The sequence below is a fragment of the Panthera tigris genome, chromosome F2 (genome assembly GCF_018350195.1).
Source record: "Panthera tigris isolate Pti1 chromosome F2, P.tigris_Pti1_mat1.1, whole genome shotgun sequence".
Taxonomy (NCBI): Eukaryota; Metazoa; Chordata; class Mammalia; order Carnivora; family Felidae; genus Panthera; species Panthera tigris.
The window spans coordinates 54,224,924-54,244,668 of NC_056676.1; the positions used below are offsets into that span (position 1 = coordinate 54,224,924).

Genomic DNA, 19,745 nt, shown 5'->3' on the forward strand with positions numbered 1-19,745 from the left:
GCTGGCTGGAGTTTAATCAAAGGCCTTGGAAGACTTGAAAACTATGTTCCACTCTCATAAACCACAATTATGATGATTAATATTTCTTAAAAAATATTTCACAGAAAGATTATTTTTTATAATTCCTAGGTCTATAGCATAACTATAAAAATATTTAAAGTATTAGCCAAGATAACAACTTTTATTTATCAACAAATTGATTTAGTGAAATAAGATGCATGGTGAATTTGAGCAACTCATATACCCCCTCTGAACTCGTAGTTATTCATCTATAAAACAGAAATAATAAATGTAAGTTTCCAAGAGTTTGAGGTGTCAAAGGAAATAATGGAAACGAAAGTGCTTTGAGAACTGTAATTACATATACATTATTGTATATGTCAATAAGAAAAAAGCTAATGGAAATCACATAGTGAATTGAGTGGACAAGAAATATTTTATGTCAAATAAGCTTTGATCACAGAGTCATGAAGTTTCAGCATAAATCGGAAAATCATAGATTAATTTTCCCCATTTATAAATGAAGAAACAAATCCCCCCTCTCCCAATAAATTGTCCACAGTCACAGCACATCCTTAAAAATACTGTTGAAACTTCTAAAATAAGAAAGTGGTATCATAGGAATAGGCATAGTCAGGCAGTAAATATTTATTGAGTACCCACTGTAAATCTGACACTTTTTTAGATGCTGGGAATGCAGTGGTGAACAAAACAGATTGCATTCCTTCCCTGAAATAATTGATAGTCTTTCTAAAGGAGAGAGTCAGATAAAAGATGTGTGAACAAACAAGATTATTGCAGGCAGGCACTGATAAATGTTTAAAAGAAGTTAAAGGTAATAATGCCAAGGCTTTTGGTCTGAATAACTGAGTGGACGGGGGTGGAAGGGGCAGGATGTGGTCATGATGGAGATGGGAGACATAATTAGTTCTGTTTTGGTCATATTAAATGTCAGATAATGATGAGGCATCCGCATGGAGCTATGGAATGGAAGTCCAAGCTCAAAGGAGAGGTCCAGGCTGGAGATAAACATTTCAGAGTCTTTATCTCGTAGTTTACCTCCAAGCCATGGATTTCAAAAAAAAAAGTGACTAATTTGTTTTTATGTAAAGCGTTTTCTTGGTCAGGTTGTGGTGTGAGCAAGGTGATTCAAACACGTCTTAGCTTGTCCACTCAAAGTAAAGCCACCCAAAGCTGCTCAGCCATAGAGTAGCAGACCGTCACCATAGCAACAGTGTCCTGTCAAAGGGGGTAGGGAATCTTTTCTCGTTTTGAGGCTAGAGTCATGTCTACCATTTTAAAATGAAAGTGTTCATGACCACACAGTTACTCCTTTTATTAAGGCCCAAATGTATGCCTCAATTCCATTTCAGTAACTGTTGTGATGAGAAGAGACTAGAAGCTCCTCTGCAGAAATGGATTTTCATTAGTACATTATGTGTCCAAATAACCCCAACTTCTGAGCTGAACTTACATGATAATGGCTTCCTATTTCTATGTTAAGACGTATATACAAAACCTTCACTCCATTTAGATTTTCTTATCAAAATTATCTTAGCAGCCTATTTTGCTTATTTTTTAATTTTTATGGGGTGTTAGAAAATTTTTCTTTCAATGCTTTCACAATAATTGTTATTTATTACTCTGGTAACAGTTGCTGTAATGTGCCAAAGGAAGTTGTTCTTGGGTAAATAGTCCTTTAGAGGAAGAAATAATGAGGCTAGAGATGATTGATTTCAAGTATAGTGTTTCTCAAGGTGAAGTCTGTGATTAAAAAAAGGACCTTAAACCCCCAAATATCCAGGTTTCACACTGACTTAATGTTCTACCTTTAGAGAATAATTTCTGTTTATCCAGCTCTGGATTTTCTTTGTAGTTCTGTTTAATTTTTTAAAGTAAAATTATACATACATATTATAGAAAATTTAAAAAATGAAAAAAGCACCAAGAAGAAAAACATCATTTGTAATTTCCCACTCAAAGATAAATACTAATCATATTTGTGTGCATGTTATTCCCATATAACTTTTCAAATAAAATAGAAGCATACTGAAGGTACTGTCTTGTTGAATAATAGCTTACTCTGGGCACAATGTAGAAAATTTAGAAAATATCTAAGTGCAAAATCCCAGAAAATGATAATTACTTATTATCCTATTATCTGAGGGAAACATTAGTACAAATATTCCTGCATTTGAAATGAATATATGTATTTTATATGCACACATATGTATGATATATGTATATATATTCTATTAAAGTGGGATTTCCTATTTTGCAATTTAATTTTTCCTCAGAATGTCACACATGATTTTGTCTATAATTATTCTGCTACACAGTTATTTTAACAACTTTATAGTATTATACGGCCACATAATGTAGTTGTCTGCTAAAATATAGATACTTATGAGGTGCCTGGGTGGCTCAGTTAGTTAAATGTCTGACTTAGGCTCAGGTCATGATCTCACAGTTTGTGAGTCTGAGCCCTGCATTGGGATCTGTGCTGACAGCTCAGAGCCTGGAGCCTGCTTCAGATTCTGTGTCTCCCTCTCTCTCTGCCTTTCCCCCCACTCACACTCTGTCTCTGTCTCTCTCTCTCTCAAAAATAAATAAACACAATGGGGCGCCTGGGTGGCTCAGTCGGTTAAGCGTCCAACTTCGGCTCAGGTCATGATCTCACGGCTCATGAGTTCGAGCCCCGCATCGGGCTCTGTGCTGACAGCTCAGAGCCTGGAGCCTGTTTCAGATTCTGTGTCTCCTCTCTCTCTCTGACCCTCCCCCGTTCATGCTTTGTCTCTCTCTGTCTCAAAAGTAAATAAACGTTAACATAAATAAATAAATAAGTAAATAAATAAATAAATAAATAAATAAACACTAAACAAATTTTAAATATAGATACTCATGCATATTGCCATAATTTCATGCAAGGGAGTAGGTTCATATCAAATTAAAATGAATGTCTTTAACAATTTTATGCAAGGTAAATCCGGATGGTAAGGTTATTAAGGTAGTTGGTAAAGGAAAAATAACTAGCAAATGAGCAAGTTTGTAAGATATGGGTATGAAAGGATTAGGGTAGCGCTTCCCCCCAGCTTGCTGATGATGCATATATGGGCATAGGGGTGTGATAAAGGCATTTTACTGCCATTCAGCTATAGTTATAAAGGTTGTTCTAAAGGTATTGAACAATGTTAAAGCACTAGTGTATTTGCACATTATGATTATATACACCAGCATTGGTACAGATACAGGAGCAGATATAGGTATAGAATATCATCACCAACTTGATGAGGTTTATGGAAATTAATGTTTTCAGTTTACAGAATGCTTTAAACTGGCACTGAACATAGAGGACTGGATGGAAGAATACCCTATAAGTATTCATTCTTTTGGGGACCAGCAGACCAGGAACCAGGTTCCTACATTTTATGCAGCCTATGTGGCTCTTTGAAAGAGTTAATAATGCATTTCATAGTGAAGTGCATGGACCAGTACTTGCATCAGGGATATTTTGGAGCTTATTAAAAATTCAGATTTCTGGAGCTCACTCTAAACCAAATAAATGAAATTCTCACATTTAATGCACTTCCCAGGTGATTTGTATGGAATTCAGATTATTAGAATGATTGGGCATTAATTTAGGGAACTAAGATAAAATGCCTGTGAGTTCCTTAGCATTAGGGATTGTTTTTTTCTTATTTGTATTTCTGGCACCTAGCACAGTGCCTGGCCCATGGGAAGTGATAGTTATACACACACACACACACACACACACACACACACACACACACACTCATTTTTGCTTTTAGAGAGAGAATGTGTGTGTGGAAGCAGGAGAAGGGGCAGAGAGAGAAAGAGAGAGAATCCCAAGCAGACTCCACACTGTCAGCTCAGAGCCAACAGTGGAGCTCTATCTCAAGAACTGTGAGATTGTGACCTGAGCTGAAATCAAGAGTTGGATGCTCAACCATCTGAGCTACCAAGGTGCCCTGATAGTTATATATTTATTACATTGATTATTTGGCTTAATACTTGTAATGCTGTAATAAGTTCTTGTATTGTACTATAACATTTTTCTTCAAAATGTCTTTTTTTTTTTTAGTTTGTTTAATTATTTTGAGACAGTGTATGTGCCTGCACGAGCAGGGGAGGGGCAGGGAACGAGGGAGAGAGAGAATCCCAAGCAGGCTCCATGCTGTCAGCACAGAGCCCAACACAGGCTCCATCTCACCAAAGGTGCAATCATGACCTGAGCCAAAATTAAGAAGAGTCAGATGCTCAACTGACTGAGCCACCCAGGTGCCCGTCTTCAGAACATCTTGTAATAACTTTTTAAACCACTTTCATAATCTCAGTGATTGCACCTTATATACAATAGGAACTTAATGATTGTTGATTACATGAATGAGTAAAATAATGCATGGTAACACTTTATCACTCTTACCTCAGAGCAGTGTGCCACCCCTAATTACTTGGGACACTGACTTTTGTCCCTGAAGGTTATCACAGCTGAGAGTCAAACCCTCTGTGTTCAGTATCTGCCACAATTTCCACATGACCATGGATGAGCAACTGCTAATCCCTACTGACTTGGGCCTTGTAATCTATAAATAAAGAAAACTGCAGAGATTCAATGAGATAATACGCATGGGGATACTTTGAAATAAGTAAAGTGCTTTGCAAAATATAAGTTATTATTCTTATTTTCTCCATCAAGGTCATCTTCATCAAGAACTTTCCACCTGCCTCAGGTCTTGGGAGAGCCAATCACTGCCCATTTATATGTGGTAAGCTTGGGACAAGAGTATATTTAAGAAATTTGTGAATGTGAGATCCTTGAGTGTCAGGAGTGGCAAATAAGTTGACCCATGTCCACCATTTCACCTCTGGTATCTACGGCCAATGTCACTAAGGAATTATAGTCCTCTAAAAAAAAAAAGAATTATAGACCTCTTGTTCTTATGTGCTCAGAAGTTCCCTCCCAGACTTCCTCAACCCAGTGCCACAGGCAACCCCTGTGATTAATTGTCATTGACCCTTCAGTAGAACCTATTTGCCATCTCTAATGTAGGATAAATTTATATACAAGTATGCATATATTAGATTTGAGTTTTGCATATATTTCTTAAAGATATGAGATTACATTGTATGTATGAAGGACGTGGGGGTTGTATATACATATTGTGTGTATATATGTGTAGATAGAGATGTACATATTATTTGTGACATAATATTGAGTCTGATATGAATGTATGTGTATGTGTAAAATAAAGAGAAACCAAGAAGATATTAAGGTCATCTTTTTAGCTAGGCTTTAGCATTAAAAATTCACAATAAAGTCTTCTGAAAGAAGTAAGAACAATATAAAGATTACATAGGTCTCCCTGCTGTCAGCAAGTGTTATAGTCAGCCTCTCAGGCCCCAGAACCAGATTTTCTTTTTTATTGCTGGGGAGATCCCAGCTGGAGTCTTACTGGGGAGATCTCAGCTGGAGTCAGAATATGAGTATGAAACATTTGGATAATTTAATTTTACAATGGGATAACTGGAGTTTAGCGTCCTGTAGTGGAAATACAAGTAGTCCTTTGGAATAATGTCCCAGCTATATCTCTTAGCTGCTTGCTCAAGTATTTCATGTCCTAAATGAATTCTTCCCTTCAACAAAAATCAGTTCACTTATAAGCACCTACTAGTATGCCAGCCAGTGCTAGATGCTAGATCAAAAACCCTGATCCCCCAAAGTTTAGATTAAATCATTCTACGTGCTCCAATAGCACTTTTAATTTCTGCTCTCGAAAAACCTATCACATTGTGGGATAATTACCTGTATCTCCCACTGAAGTATAGACTCCCATAAGAAAGGACTGATTCACTATTGTATTTCTATTGGTAAACCAGGGGCTGGCAACCTTTCTCTGTATAGGGTCATGTAATGAACATTTTAGGATTTTCAGACCGTACGTTCTCGTCTGTCTCAATGACTCAATTTGTCAATGTAGTGAGAAAGCAGACATAGACAATATAAAATTGAATGGATGTGACTCTGTTGCAATAAAACTTTATTCACAAAGGCAGGTGGGTTAAAATTTGTTCTCTGTTGCTTGGCATGTGGTCAGAGCTCAATGGATTTTTAGTGGTAGTAGTAGTAGTAGTGCTATGTTAATTTTGTTGAATTCATAATAAAATTCTAATGAAATACAATGTTCGCTTTCATGGATCTTACATTCTCCTGAAGACTAAACAATTGCAACAGAGTATGAAGAGGTCATGGACCGTGGGTGGTGTCTTATGGAAGCCCAGAGAACAGGCATCCTGTGAAACTAGGGGAGTAGATTAGAAAAGGCTTTCTGGAAGAGATAGATCCAGAATTCTATTTTGAAGAAAACATAGAAGATAGAGAAGACAAAAGGTAGAAAGGCTGTTCTAAGCTAAGAGAAGAGCACCAGTACTAATGCAGAGCAGCACAGAAGTCCATGACACATTTGGAGAGCTGCAGGTGGTTCATTCTGGGAATCTTGACTATGGAAGATGGTGTTGCAGTTTGCTTCCTCCACCTGTGCGCTAACCTCCTTGTCTATTTCCCTTTGGGACCCATTCCATCCTTTGTTTCTTTGTTCTCTTTCTCTTACTGGTTCTTTCACCTTGGCAGATAAACATGCCCAACTATTTTCTTTATCTAAAACTACTATTTCCGTCTCTACTGTTGCCACTACCACCACCATCACCACCTGCATCATCACTTAAACCACCACCCCCACTGCCACCAGCATCTTCACCGCCACTATCTCTGCCCCCTCTAGCATCTTCATCACCTCCAAGACCACCACTGCTACGAGCACCTTCATATCTGTCATCTGCACCGTCACTTCTGCCACCTCCTTCACCACCTCCGCCACCATCACTGCCATTGCCATATCCACAATGAAACTTTCCTTCAGTCTTCCGTCCCTCTAAGTCAGTCATGACATCTCCCTATTTCACAGACAACCTTCTTGAAAGAGTACTATACACTTGCTTTTTTTTCTCTTTGACATTCTCATTTACTATTCAGCCAACCACAACCTGGTTTCATTTCTCATCACCCCATTGAAATTATTTGAAATAAAGTCACTACTTGCCATGATCATCGTATTGCCATTCTCAGTGGACTCTTTGGCCCTTAACTTAGTTGACCTCTCCGTGGCATTTGATTCTGTTTGAGTTTTGTAATGCTAAAATGTTTAGTTGCCTCCTGATTTTTTATCCTTTTCTTTTCAGTTTTCTCTAAGGGCCACCATCATCTAGTTACCCCTTACATTTGGGCATTTCCTTGGCTGTCCACTGATTTCAAAATCATTAGCCAACTGTGTGTAACCTCTCCTACTTGGTTCCTACATCCAGTGAGTAGGAGCAAGGCAGTTGGCTGCAAGGGAGTGAGAAAACCTGGGCACCGATGTGTTTGGCATAGCTGCTGAGGGAAATGAGAAAAAGAGTTGGCTAAGATGTGCTGGCCAGGGCAGGGAGCCCAGTGGAAGTTGCAGATCTTAAATTTGTAATGTCTTGAAACCACTCAGTGGTATGTTATTTCCACCATGCTAAGAATAGGAAAAAAATTGATTTGATGGATATTCGTCTAGAAAAAGAGATAAAGTCCCTAAATAAATTTCCTTATGATCTTCACTGGGACTGTTCCCTAAACTGACATCATATCCTCAAACAACTGAGAGTGTAGGGCTATCAAAAAATAGTAATCTCTAACTATTTTGTAGTTAAATCAACACATCCTTCTTATATGACGTGATAACTCTTTATTCTACCCTTTCTTCATTTTCAGAGATGTAAGGTTTATATTTATTTTTTTAAAATAATATGGAATAAAGTTAGATCTGTCTATAGCCCTTGATGTAATCTTTGTAGACTTTAAGATGATTTTTTTTTAATACTGAATCCTGGAACAGGCAGAATACATTTTGATGTAAACATTTGGAGCTATCCCCCTGAAAAGGGGCTCCCCTGTATTTTTAGGACTGGTCTAAACCAGTTCATTCTTAACCAGAATCCTTACTTGACAATGCATGGATCTTTGCAAATCTGAATTCGTATGTGTTATTTGGTTTTCTATTTCATGTTGCATTTTCTGTTGCAGATCTTTGAATATACTACTTAAAATTGTTAGAAGTCAGAGGGAATTATATTTTGGACAAAATCCAAACATTTTAACATGGCTTTTCATTAGAGGTCCCCAGTCTGTCTTTCCACCTGCAGCTTTTCTAACCTCACAACATATGCTCTAGCCATATTGAATTACTTCTGTATCTTCAAACATGCCTTGCCCTCTCTTACCATCTCATCCTTGTGCATGCTACCCATTCACAGTAGATTATGTTCCCTCTGACTTATTTCTGTGAACTTCGCAAAGCTTCATATTGGGACATCTTTCCTGACACCCTAATGTTAATTGTATCATAGGACTTCATGAATCATATTGTAATAATTCCATTTTTGTTACTCTTACTAGACAATGAAATCCTTGGAGATCTGTTTTTGTCCCAACATCCAGTACCTAGCACAGGGACTTGACAATTGAAGGCATTCAATAATTGATATTTGGCTGAATGAATGAATGAATGAATGAATGAAGTTACTCTTTGTGTTCCATTTTTCTTTTTAAATCACATTACTGTGACATTTTCAATCATTAGTCACAGCTTCTTGAATATAAAATTATGTTTTAGTAATATTTAATATAAATATTGTTTCTGAGTGTTTTTGTGTCTTTGTAGTTGTTTAGTATTATTCACCAGCGATCTTGTTCTATTCCTGCTCTCCTAGGCTTTACCTCCTCTATTATCATGCATTTACTTGCTTCTGCCTGCAGGCCTAGACTGACTGTACTGCAGCAGGAAGTATAGAAGGCTTCCTGCCAGGGACTGAAGGTTGCCTTAAGATCAAACTCTCCTTTTTGCTGGTACCTGGTATCTTTTCTTCTGCTCATCCTGCTTGTAGATTATCTTGCTGCTAACCTGCCTTGGCTTTTGACCATCTGCCTTGCCTTCTAGCTTTGAGAATCTTCAGTTCTTCTATGCTTTCTTGTCTCTTTACTCACCAGCTGTTTGCTCTGACCTTCCATTGCAGGCATTGATTTTTCCTTTTCTTCTTGGTTTCTGATTTTACTGTAACATCTGACCTCTGACTTATTTGTGTGTTTGAATTATGGACTAAGCAGTATGGTTGCTATTTTATCACCTCACTTAGATCCCTTACTTTGAATATACCTAGACTTTCCTGGTCTTAGATGCGTGCATTATTATCTTGAGCTAACAGCCGGGCTCTGTACAAGAATGCTGTTCCTATTTCTTCATGTTGACTTTGGAAATTGAGGCACAGGGGTTTATAAACTCCAAGTCAACTACTGTGCTATTTATGGTCTGTAAACAAAACATATAATCTAATGAATCTGAAAGTGGTGTTTAATCTGTGACATACTAAGTAGCCTTAATTGTGGCCGTGCATCAGAATTATTTGTAGAACTTACAGTATGTTCAGGTGCTTGGGCCCTCCCACAGAGGCATTGAATCAGTATCTTGAGGTGGAACCTCAGCATATATATTTTTGAAACTTTCTTGATTTATTTTAATGGACACCATGGATTGAAATTGAGCAGCACTGCTACACTAATGATTACTCTAGATGTTGTACATTAGCTATGACAATGAGGATCTCAGATGTTAGAGAACTAATAAAAGTCAACGTTATCCATTGCTCACTGTATGCATCTAATTTCCCATGTAATTAATCTTCCAATCAACACTATGCACTAGGTACTATCTACATAGAGGGTTATTAAACTTAAATTTGAGAGATGTTAACTTAGTAGACGAAGGTTACATAGCTAATTGCAGAGTTAGAGATTCTTACACTTAGACATTGTGCTATATGGGATACCAATGGCGCATTGATTGTGTGTCATCGTAAACAATATATTGTAACTGTTATTAATCCATCAGTTTACTACTAGAGTTAATATGTTCAAAACAAATCTGATCATTTTATTACCTTGCTTGAGGATTCCTATAGTCTCCTCATTGCCGACAAGATAAAGTAAATTTTCCTTGCCATGATATAAAATATCAATCCATTTTCCAACTCCCTCTCCAATTCTATCTTCTCTGTCATTTCCTCTATACATTGGTCATGCTATATTTCCCACCATTTTTGTAACACATCAAACTCTGAAACAATGAAATACCTTTGTAATTGGGATTTGAGACTCCTTTGAAGAGGAAATCAGTTCTTTCCAAATTCTGAAACGACTAAAGGGTCATAGGAGTCAAGGATGGATAGATCAGCTTTATTATGAGTAAAGCAGACTAGGACGAGGCAACCTGGATCCAGTGTCTTGAATTGAGCCTACCCGGCTGGTCATGGATGAAGCAGCTGGGTAAGTGCTGGCGTCCCACAGAGATGGGGAATCCAGGAGCTAGCAGACCACACCCCTGCTTCCTGTTGGAAGTGAGCACATGAACTGAGGCTTCCCAGTGTCATCAGTCCCACAGTCCCATCAGCCATAATTTCATCTAGGGTGGAATGAGTGAGAAGTCAAAGGAATCTTTCCAAGATCTCTAAGAAGATTGAAGTCCTGTTTATGACTTGAAACAAGAACTTGGAAAGAGAGAGTGGAAGATTCCCCCTATACTTTCCATGTGTAGTTTCCCTTGCTTTGAGTGGCCTCCTCTGCCTTCACCACCAGCTCATGTATTGCTTCTTTGAAACTTTCTTACTTTTATAATGTATAACATGTGACTCCCTCTCTAGCCATAGCATTCAGTTCATACCTCTTTTATGATACAATTATCCCATAGCATATGCACTTACATGCTTGTCCATTCCGAGGACTGTGAGCTTTTCTGAGGCAGGACCCTTGTCTCATTCATTCTTATAACCCCCAGTGCTAAGCACAGTGCCTGGAACATTGTGTTCGTTCTTCACAGATATTAAGAGTATTCCAAGGTATGGCCACTCCAAGTTGCCCTGCTCTCTAGAGGTGGCCTACAGTTATTTAGCTTCTTTATCTGTGCCTAGTACAGTGCCTGGAACACAGCACTTGGGACATCACACCATAAAGGTTGAGTGAATGATTTAGTTACAGCAGATCATTTCATACGGTGAAATTTATTGGCTGCCATTTTGTTTCGAGGTGTTGGACTTTTATGGGGGGACATTTTTTTTAAGCTTTTATTTAAATTCAATGTAGTATTAGTTTCAGGTATCCAATATAGTGATTCAGTACTTCCATACGTCACCCGGTGCTCATCATGACAAGTGCCCTCCTTGAACCCTATCACCTGTTTAAACCAATCCTCCTTCCACCTCACCTCTCTTTTGGTAATCATGAATTCTCTATAGTTAAGAGTCTGTTCCTTGATTTGCCTCTCTTCCCCTCACCCCCCCTCCCGCCCTTTGCTTATTTCTCTTGTTTCTTAAATTCCACATATGAGTGAAATCATATGAAATTTATCTTTCTCTGACTGACTTATTTTGCTTAGCATCATAATCTAGCTCCATCCACGTCATTGAAAATAGCAGGTTTTCATTCATTTTATGGCTGAATAATATACTGTGTGTGTGTGTATGTGTGTGTGTGTACATAACATCTTTATGCATTCATCAATTGATGGACACTTGGGCTTCTTTCATAATTTGGCTATTATAGATACTGCTTCTATTCACATAGGGGTTCATATGCCCTTTGAATTAGTGTTTTTGCATTCTTTGGGTCAAGTACCTAGTAGTGCAATTGCTGGACATAGGGTAGTTCTATTTTTAACTTATTTAAGGAACCTCCATACTTTTCTCCAGAGTGACTGCACCAGTTTGCATTCCCACCAACAATGAAAGACGGTTCCCTTCTCTCCACATTTTGTTGTTTCTTGTGTGATTTTAGCCATTATGACAGGTGTTGGGTAATATCTCATGGTAGTTTTGATTTACATTTCTCTGATGATGAGTAATGATGAACATTTTTTCATGTGTCTATTGGCCATCTGGATGTCTTCTTTGGGGAAATGTCTGTTCATGTCTTCTGCTCATTTATTAACTGGATTATTTGCTTTTTGGATGTTGAGTTTTAGAAGTTCTTTCTGTATTTTGGATATACTAACCCTTTATTGGATAGATCATTTGTGCAGAAGCTTTTTATTTTGATATAGTTACAATAGTTTGTTTTGCTTTTGTTTCCCTTGTCTCAGACATATCTAGCAAGAAGCTGCTATGGTCAACGTGAAAGAAGTTACTGCCAATGTTCTCTTGTAGGAGTGTTATGGTTTTAGTTCTCACATTGAGGTCTTTCATCCATTTTGAATTTATTTTTGTGTATGGTGTAAGAAAGTGGTCCATTTTCATTCTTTTGCTTGTTGTGGTCCAGTTTTCCCAATACCGTTTATTGAAGAGACAGTCTTTCTGCCATTGGATATGCTTTCTTGTTTCATCAAAGATTAATTGACCATATAATGATGAGTCCATTTTAGGGTTTTCTATTTTGTTGCATTGATCTATATGTCTGTTTTTGTGCCAAGAGTGTTGGACTTTTAATAGTAAAAGATATATATTTTGAGAATGGACCAAATATGGATAAAATCAATCAAATGATGGGGCGCCTGGGTGGCGCAGTCGGTTAAGCGTCCGACTTCAGCCAGGTCACGATCTCGCGGTCCGTGAGTTCGAGCCCCGCGTCAGGCTCTGGGCTGATGGCTCGGAGCCTGGAGCCTGTTTCCGATTCTGTGTCTCCCTCTCTCTCTGCCCCTCCCCCGTTCATGCTCTGTCTCTCTCTGTCCCAAAAATAAATAAAAAACATTGAAAAAAAAAATTAAAAAAAAAATCAATCAAATGTTACCTTGGAACAAATAAAAAAACCCCACTTAAATATTAATGAAAAGCTACTGAATTGGGAATCTGTAAAATTCCATGGGCTGTACAGGATTAGTCTTGTAAAATATAGTCACATGCTTTCAAAAGTGCTATTTATCATGCTATATAACTGATGTGAATGGTCACATATATACTAGACACGAACTCATGGGAGATTTACTCATTTGTAAAGCCCACATTCTATTAAATGGAAGCATTAAACTTTTTTTGGAATTACTTATGTCATCTTATTATTTTCACAGTCCAGCATTACAGCTTTGCTCATGTTCTTTCAGACTGGTACTTTATTTGAAAAGTTCTGGGGTGCCTGGGTAGTTCAGTTGGTTAAGCATTTGACTTCGGCTCAGGTCATGATCCAATTTCTTAGGTTTTAGGAAATAAATTTAAATAAAAGTCCCTATTAGGTGTTGTCATGTGAAATAATAAAATTAAACAAATATTGGCATGGAATTTGTAATTATGTTTCTGGGCCTGTGAATCAATTTAATTTATCCCCTGATCCTTGGAACTAGTTGATGAAATCACTGAAGATAGTAGGTCAGCATGCTTATACTTTATATTTGCCCCTCTAGACACAGACTCTGGAAGCTGGAAGCAAATTTCTTTTCTTTTCCCAGAAAATTTCATTGTATTTTCCTTCATACCATGCTAACCCTTTACTGAAGAAAATAAACCTAATATGAGAATATTTTCTTGAATTTGTTAAATGTGAGAGAATGTAGGTAATGCACAGTGCCTAGTATGTGGATGACGATAAATTATTGTTGCTAGTCCTGCTTCACAGCATATTTCTCTTCCAGTGTTTAGTTCCACAACCTCCTAGGGGCAGTGACCCTGTCTTATTAGCCTTTGTATTGTTTGCATCACCTCCACGGCCCCTTGCACATTGAGATACAATAAATTTTGGTGAACAAATGAGTCTATCAGTTGATTAAAGAGAGAATTGAATGGGGCAACATGTGTGAAAACAGCTTGCAAATTAGAAAATGCTGTTCTAGTAGGAGATTACTATTATTTGTTATGTTGAGTAATTTTTAAAAGTTTTTGAAATATGATGACATTCAGAAAGGTGTCAGATCATAAGTGTGAATTTCCAAAAAGTGAACAAACCCAAGTAACCAGCCCCCAAACAGAAACAAACCAACATCCCAGAAGCCTCTTTATGGTCCCTTCCAGTCACTATCTCCTCCCAGACGTAACTACTATCCCGACTTCTAACATGATTGATCATTCTGCCTGTTTTTGAATATCATAAAATTGAATCATACAGATTATATTCTTTTTGCTTACTTCTGCTCAATATTGTGAGATTCATTCACATCTTAAGATGTAGTTTATTCATTCTCATTGCCATGTAGTATCCTTTGGTGTGAATGTATTTTAATTTGTTTATCCTTTTTACTGCAGAGGGACTTGGTTGTTTCCAGTTTTTGATTCGTCTGAATAGTGCAATAATGTTCTTCTAAATGTCTTATGGTAAAGATAAGTACCTATTTCTTTTGACTATAGTATACCTAGAAGAGGAATTGCCTCTGGGTATAGACATATTCAGCTTTAGCTGATGCTGTCAAACCATTTGCCAAAGAATTTATACCTATTTACACTGCTATTAGCAATGTAGGAGAGTTCCAGTTGCTCTTCATCCTAGACAAGACTTGATACTTGTCTGGCTTGTTCATGTTAGCCATTCTGGTGGGTGTCTGGTGGTATTCCAATGTGTTTAATTTGTATTCCTGTGATACTAATGAAAACAAAGATCTCTTTTTTATTGGCCATTTGGCTATTCTCTCTTATGAAGTGCCTGTCCAAGATTTTGCATTTTTTAATGGGGTTTTCTTCTTTAAAAAAAATTCACAGGGTGCCTGGGTGGCTCAGTCAGTTGGGCATCTGGCTTCAACTTTGGCTCAGGTCATGATCTCACGGTCTGTGAGTTTGAGCCCGTGTTGGGTTCTGTGCTGACAGCTCAGAGCTTGGAGCCTGCTTCAGATTCTGTGTCTGCCTCTCTCTCTGCCCCTCCCCCCACTGTGTGTCTCTCTCTCTCAAAAATAAATAAACATAAATAAAAAAATTTTAAAAATTCTGTAACAGTTCTTTGTATATTCTAGATATGGGTTCTTTGTCAGATATGAGTATGGCAATTATCTTTTAGGTGAACAATTTTAACCTGCAGTCCATTTAGAGTAAAGCCACTCCATAGCACCAACTACGGGTGGTGTCAACTTGAAATCTACTCCAATTTCTTGAGTAGATTTCACCAGATACCAGTGCCAGGGCCTCATTCCTGAACAACTGAATCAGAGTCTCTGAGGATAGGGACTAGCTCTACATGTTGTCCATCATTGTATCTCCAGTGCTGAATAAACAGTATTCTTGATATTGAAACAGATATTTAAAATTTTATCTTTAGTTCAAGATTCATTCTTCTGCAAACAGTATACAATATAATTTGAATGCATTTTTTCACATGGTTAAAGTAAATTACATCATTTATAGAATTTGATAAATAGGGAAAGATAAAAATTTATCTTGCATGTTTGCTTTGTGTTCCTGATTATAATAAAACAAACCTTCTAACAGAATGTTTAATGATATCCTCATATAAAATGGAAGAGTCATTTAAAATTACTTTTTTTCCTATTCCTCATAAAATGATATCATGATTTAAAACAGTTTAAGGGGGATTATGCAATTTTATATTCTAGCAAAGAAGGTTATGGTGCAAAATCAGTTGGGGTTTGTTTCTCTGGAGGGGCAAATGGGTAGAAATGAAAAGTCTGTAGGTTGTGGCTCATGATTAAGAATTTGAGGAGAGGGGCGCCTGGGTGGATGAGTCCATTAAGCGTCTGACTCTTGGGCTCAGCTCAGGTCATGATCTTGCAGTTTGTGAGTTCAAGCATCACATCAGGCTCTGCACTGACAGCATGGAGCTTGCTTGGGATTCTCTGTCTCCCTCTCTCTGCCCCTCCCCCCACCTGCCCTCTATCTCTCTCTCTCAAAATAAATATATAAACATTAAAAAAAATAAAAAGAATTTGAGGAGAGAGCTGCCCAACAATGCAAAGGACTCCTTTCAGGAGGCCTTGAAAGACCCATTAAGAAGAGTAATCACATGGAGTTTGAATTTCCATTCAAATGGAAATTTCTACAGTAAGTCAGATTAGATGACCTTTAACAATGCCTTGCACCTTTGTATCCTATATGTTTTTTGCAATGTAAGACACTTAATATGGGGCAAACACACGTCTTCCCAACCCCATTTCTCTTGATACTCTTGCCTTGTATGCAGAGTCATGCACTGACCTTAGGTTTTTGGAAGTCACCCTTTGAAGGAGTTTTCACTGAAAAGATACCTAACTGTTATTGATTTAGCTGAGAGGTTCTTATTAGACTTCCGTCTTCCTTTCGCATTTATTTTTGCTCTATATTTTTAGGGACCTCCCTCAGCTAGATTCAAGATGTTCTGTGAAATGAAAATGTAGCCGAATGGAAAGCAAGATTGACAGTGAGAATCCTCAATCTGCCATTTATAAAGGATAATTTGTTCAACATTAAATATAAAAAGCTCTGCCTGATGGTTGCATTATAACCAGTGGGGTGTCTTGTCAACCAACGTGCTGGGAAGCAGGTTTATACAACTCACTCCTTTCAATAATTATTGCCTTTTAAGTGAGAGCATCCAAGCATGTTAAATGAGACTTAGTTCATAATTGTCAGATATTAGTATAATGGATTCAGCTAAAAGGATTTTAGACATTTGGGCCAATTTGGCCCTCTGTTCTAGAAGCTGCATGTGGCACGGTATGAACCTGCCTCTTGAAATTGGAGAGAGGACAATGTGAATGACTGAATACCTGGCTTTAGTTTTGACTATTTCCTGACTCTTTTCCCACCCAATCCTGCATCACTGCATTGAAGCAGGCCTACCTCTAACAGACAGAAACACATGTAGTAAGTTATTGACTCTAGGATGCACTAAAATCAGAGCTTAATTCTCAGGCTGAAAACCCACAATCAAAAATATTTTCATTTGGCTTCTTAGCTTGCATTCCCAAGTGTTACATGGGATTTGTTAGGCAGTTTTTAGTCTTATGTCAGGAAGAGAGCTGTGCTGAATTCCTAGGATGTGTCCTGAACTGCAGCATATTGTACCAGTCCCTAGGCCTGTAAAAGCTTTTATATGAAAAAAACATGACATGTCAATTTACCTTTTTCTTAAGTCTCTAATACATAAGGTGTGTACCCATAACAGGGAAATCACACCCGTTCTGGTGGTAACTCAATCAGCATGTCAAGGGTGGGCCTCGATTTCCACACTTTGGCTGGGTTGGCATTGTTACTTACACAGTTAGGAACCTTTTGAAGAGCTCTTGCAATATGGTGTCAGGAACATTTTGGGAGATTCCAGGGAAAGCATGATTATTTTGATAAACACATAGCTCATGACTTTTAAGCAGTTAGGGATCTCTGACCTAACCTCAGAGAACCTATAGATGGGGACTGAACCTCCCTGCTGTCAATATTCATTTTAGAATATCCCTTGACTGTATTATGTCTCGAAATCCTTGAGTCTGTGATAAAATTTTATTCCACATCCATGCCCAGGTCCAATCATGGGCCAACCACATATTTCCCCCCATCTTTTGAACAGTACTAAATTAGTTTACGCAGGTAATATACGAATGCATTCTTGTAGGAATATTCTAAACAATGAATAACTGTGTTCAGGATTAAAGAGTTGGTCTCTTTTCAGTCCTACCACTAATCCCACTCACACCCTAGAAGTAGTTACCATTAATAGCAGAATATTATTTTCTGTTCTTTTTAATGCATTTATGCTCATATGTAAAGAACACATACAAATACATAGTTGAGCAAGTATTAAAGGAATCACAGAGCACACTTTTTTTTTGTTATTTGCCTTTTTTGTTAAAAAATATAAATTGTGTTTAAACAAAAATTGTCAGTATTTGGGAATGTGTCTCTGTTTACATACCGAGACTTGGACAAGTTTTCCAAAGGCCTCACATGTGACCCTGACTGTACTATTTCACCTCCTCCCACATTGTCTTTGCGATTGTCTCACAGTCCAGCTGCATCAGGAGGGATAATGTTCCATTCAGTGCCTTCAGATTAAAATATACATAAGAGTTTTAAACCAGCAGGTTGAGAAAGTGGAAAGAGTTAACAAAGATTCTAATTAAGAGCTAAACAGTGTACATAGATAGTCTGCTTAGGCAGCAAGGGAATATTTCTCATAGCCTCAGAGATGGAAATGGGATAATTGCTAAGAAAAATGGGTCCATCTAACCTATTATCCCTTATTTCTGCCAAATTCTAGCAGCTTCCTTAACCCTTTCTTTATGACCACTTGACAACCTAGCAGAAGGCAAGAGCTCTTCCTGCAACGTTGAGCTTGATTGCTTACAATCTTCTGCCCCTAGGGGTTCTCCCCCCCCCCCCCCTTGATTAGGAGAAATGGCCCCCTGCTCATCCTGTCAAGACTACCCGGCTGCACAGTGAATGGGGGAGAAATCTCATTTTGGAGACAAGCCTTTTCTGTGAACTCTATTAAGCAACAAAGCAGTCAGGCTTTCACGGGGGTCACATTTCCAGGATATAATCACCAACTTCTTGGGTGCAATATAAGGCCCCTGCCGGAGTCCACTCTTTCCATGTTCGTCAATGTGATTATTTCACGATAACAGCTTTCTCAAGGGAGTCAGAGATGCATTCTGCACATTTTAATGAGCCTGTCATCCGGCCTCAATTTTTTCCCCCTTACTCTTTATTTCTTTTCTGATTCCTTTCTTTCATGTTGTGAGCCACATGTATTTGGGAGGCCAAGAGGACACAGAAATTTTAAATGTCATCCAGCATAGATGAAAATCCATTGTCTTCCCTTCTTGAAATTTAGCAATATTGCAGGGTTTTTTTTTTTCTTTAATTCTATAAGGTTAAAAATATTCTGTATCTGGGTTCTGAGAAAAAATAATGTATAATAGTCATGGAATTTCAGTATTTTCCTAGGTAAAGAATAATGTTATTTTTCATGAAAAATTGAAACATGTTAAGTACAATTATAATAAAGAGCATTATGACAAATATCCCTGTGTAATAAAAGATTTCAGAGTCATACCCAAAGACCCAGCAAATTCAAGATTCCATAGTTATAGTTTTACTAGAATTTATTAAAAGAGCTAGATGATCTGTATATAGACACAGCGGTTTTAATGCTAACATTTTAATGTTTAGGTGTTATTTATTTGGTAGCAAATACTGAATTTGGGATCCATAAAAATTTGGTTTTGATTTTTAAGAACAGGAAAAAAAGAAAGAGTAGATTAAGGCTGGTCAAAATATTTGATTTCATTTCTGTTTTCATACCATCTCATATTTTCTAAATTTATACTTAATTTTCAATATGTTTAATTATTTTTCTCACACTAGACTTTGTTTTTTTAATAACTAAATATATCCTGAGGTTTTCTGTAAAAGGATAGTAGAGTAGAATTTGATTTTATAAATGTTTACCTTGAGATTTGCTATGTAAAGAATATGGATTGGAGTATATTTTAGTGAGTTTCAACTAGCCATTGATGTTTTTTTTTCTTCTAGTTTTTTCAGATGGCTTTTGTTAATGAATGATGTCTGTGACTAATGCTCCCTGTAGCTTTACCTACTTAAATTAATCTGGCTCTTTATCCTTTGTAAACATATTTATGATCTGCTTCAATCAGATTTTCTGAAAACAAAGGAAAGTATTCTCCCTCTTTTCTCAGGAGGCTTACAATGATATGCATTGAACTAATCCAGTTGGATTAATATGATTATTTTTGTGT

At 37.4% G+C, this 19,745-nt stretch overlaps 1 protein-coding gene across 1 annotated transcript; it reads right to left on the reverse strand.

Annotated features, from left to right (window-relative positions):
• Positions 1–6,672: 6,672 nt before the first annotated feature.
• LOC122234901 (TATA-binding protein-associated factor 2N-like) lies at positions 6,673–8,974 on the reverse strand. Its single transcript, XM_042972892.1, has 2 exons — positions 8,819–8,974; positions 6,673–6,972 (listed from the first exon to the last, which is right to left on the reverse strand). Exons 1-2 carry the CDS (start codon positions 8,972–8,974, stop codon positions 6,673–6,675), a joined length of 456 nt encoding a protein of 151 aa, XP_042828826.1.
• Positions 8,975–19,745: the final 10,771 nt, after the last annotated feature.

Bases quoted from the DNA above. Each gene is read 5' to 3' on its own strand.
- LOC122234901 (XM_042972892.1), bottom strand. From the start codon at position 8,974: ATGAGCAGAAGAAAAGATACCAGGTACCAGCAAAAAGGAGAGTTTGAT. The intron at 6,973-8,818 runs GTAAAGCCTAGG...TCTGTGAAATAG, and splicing joins AATGCATGATAATAGAGGAG to GGAGATGTCATGACTGACTT.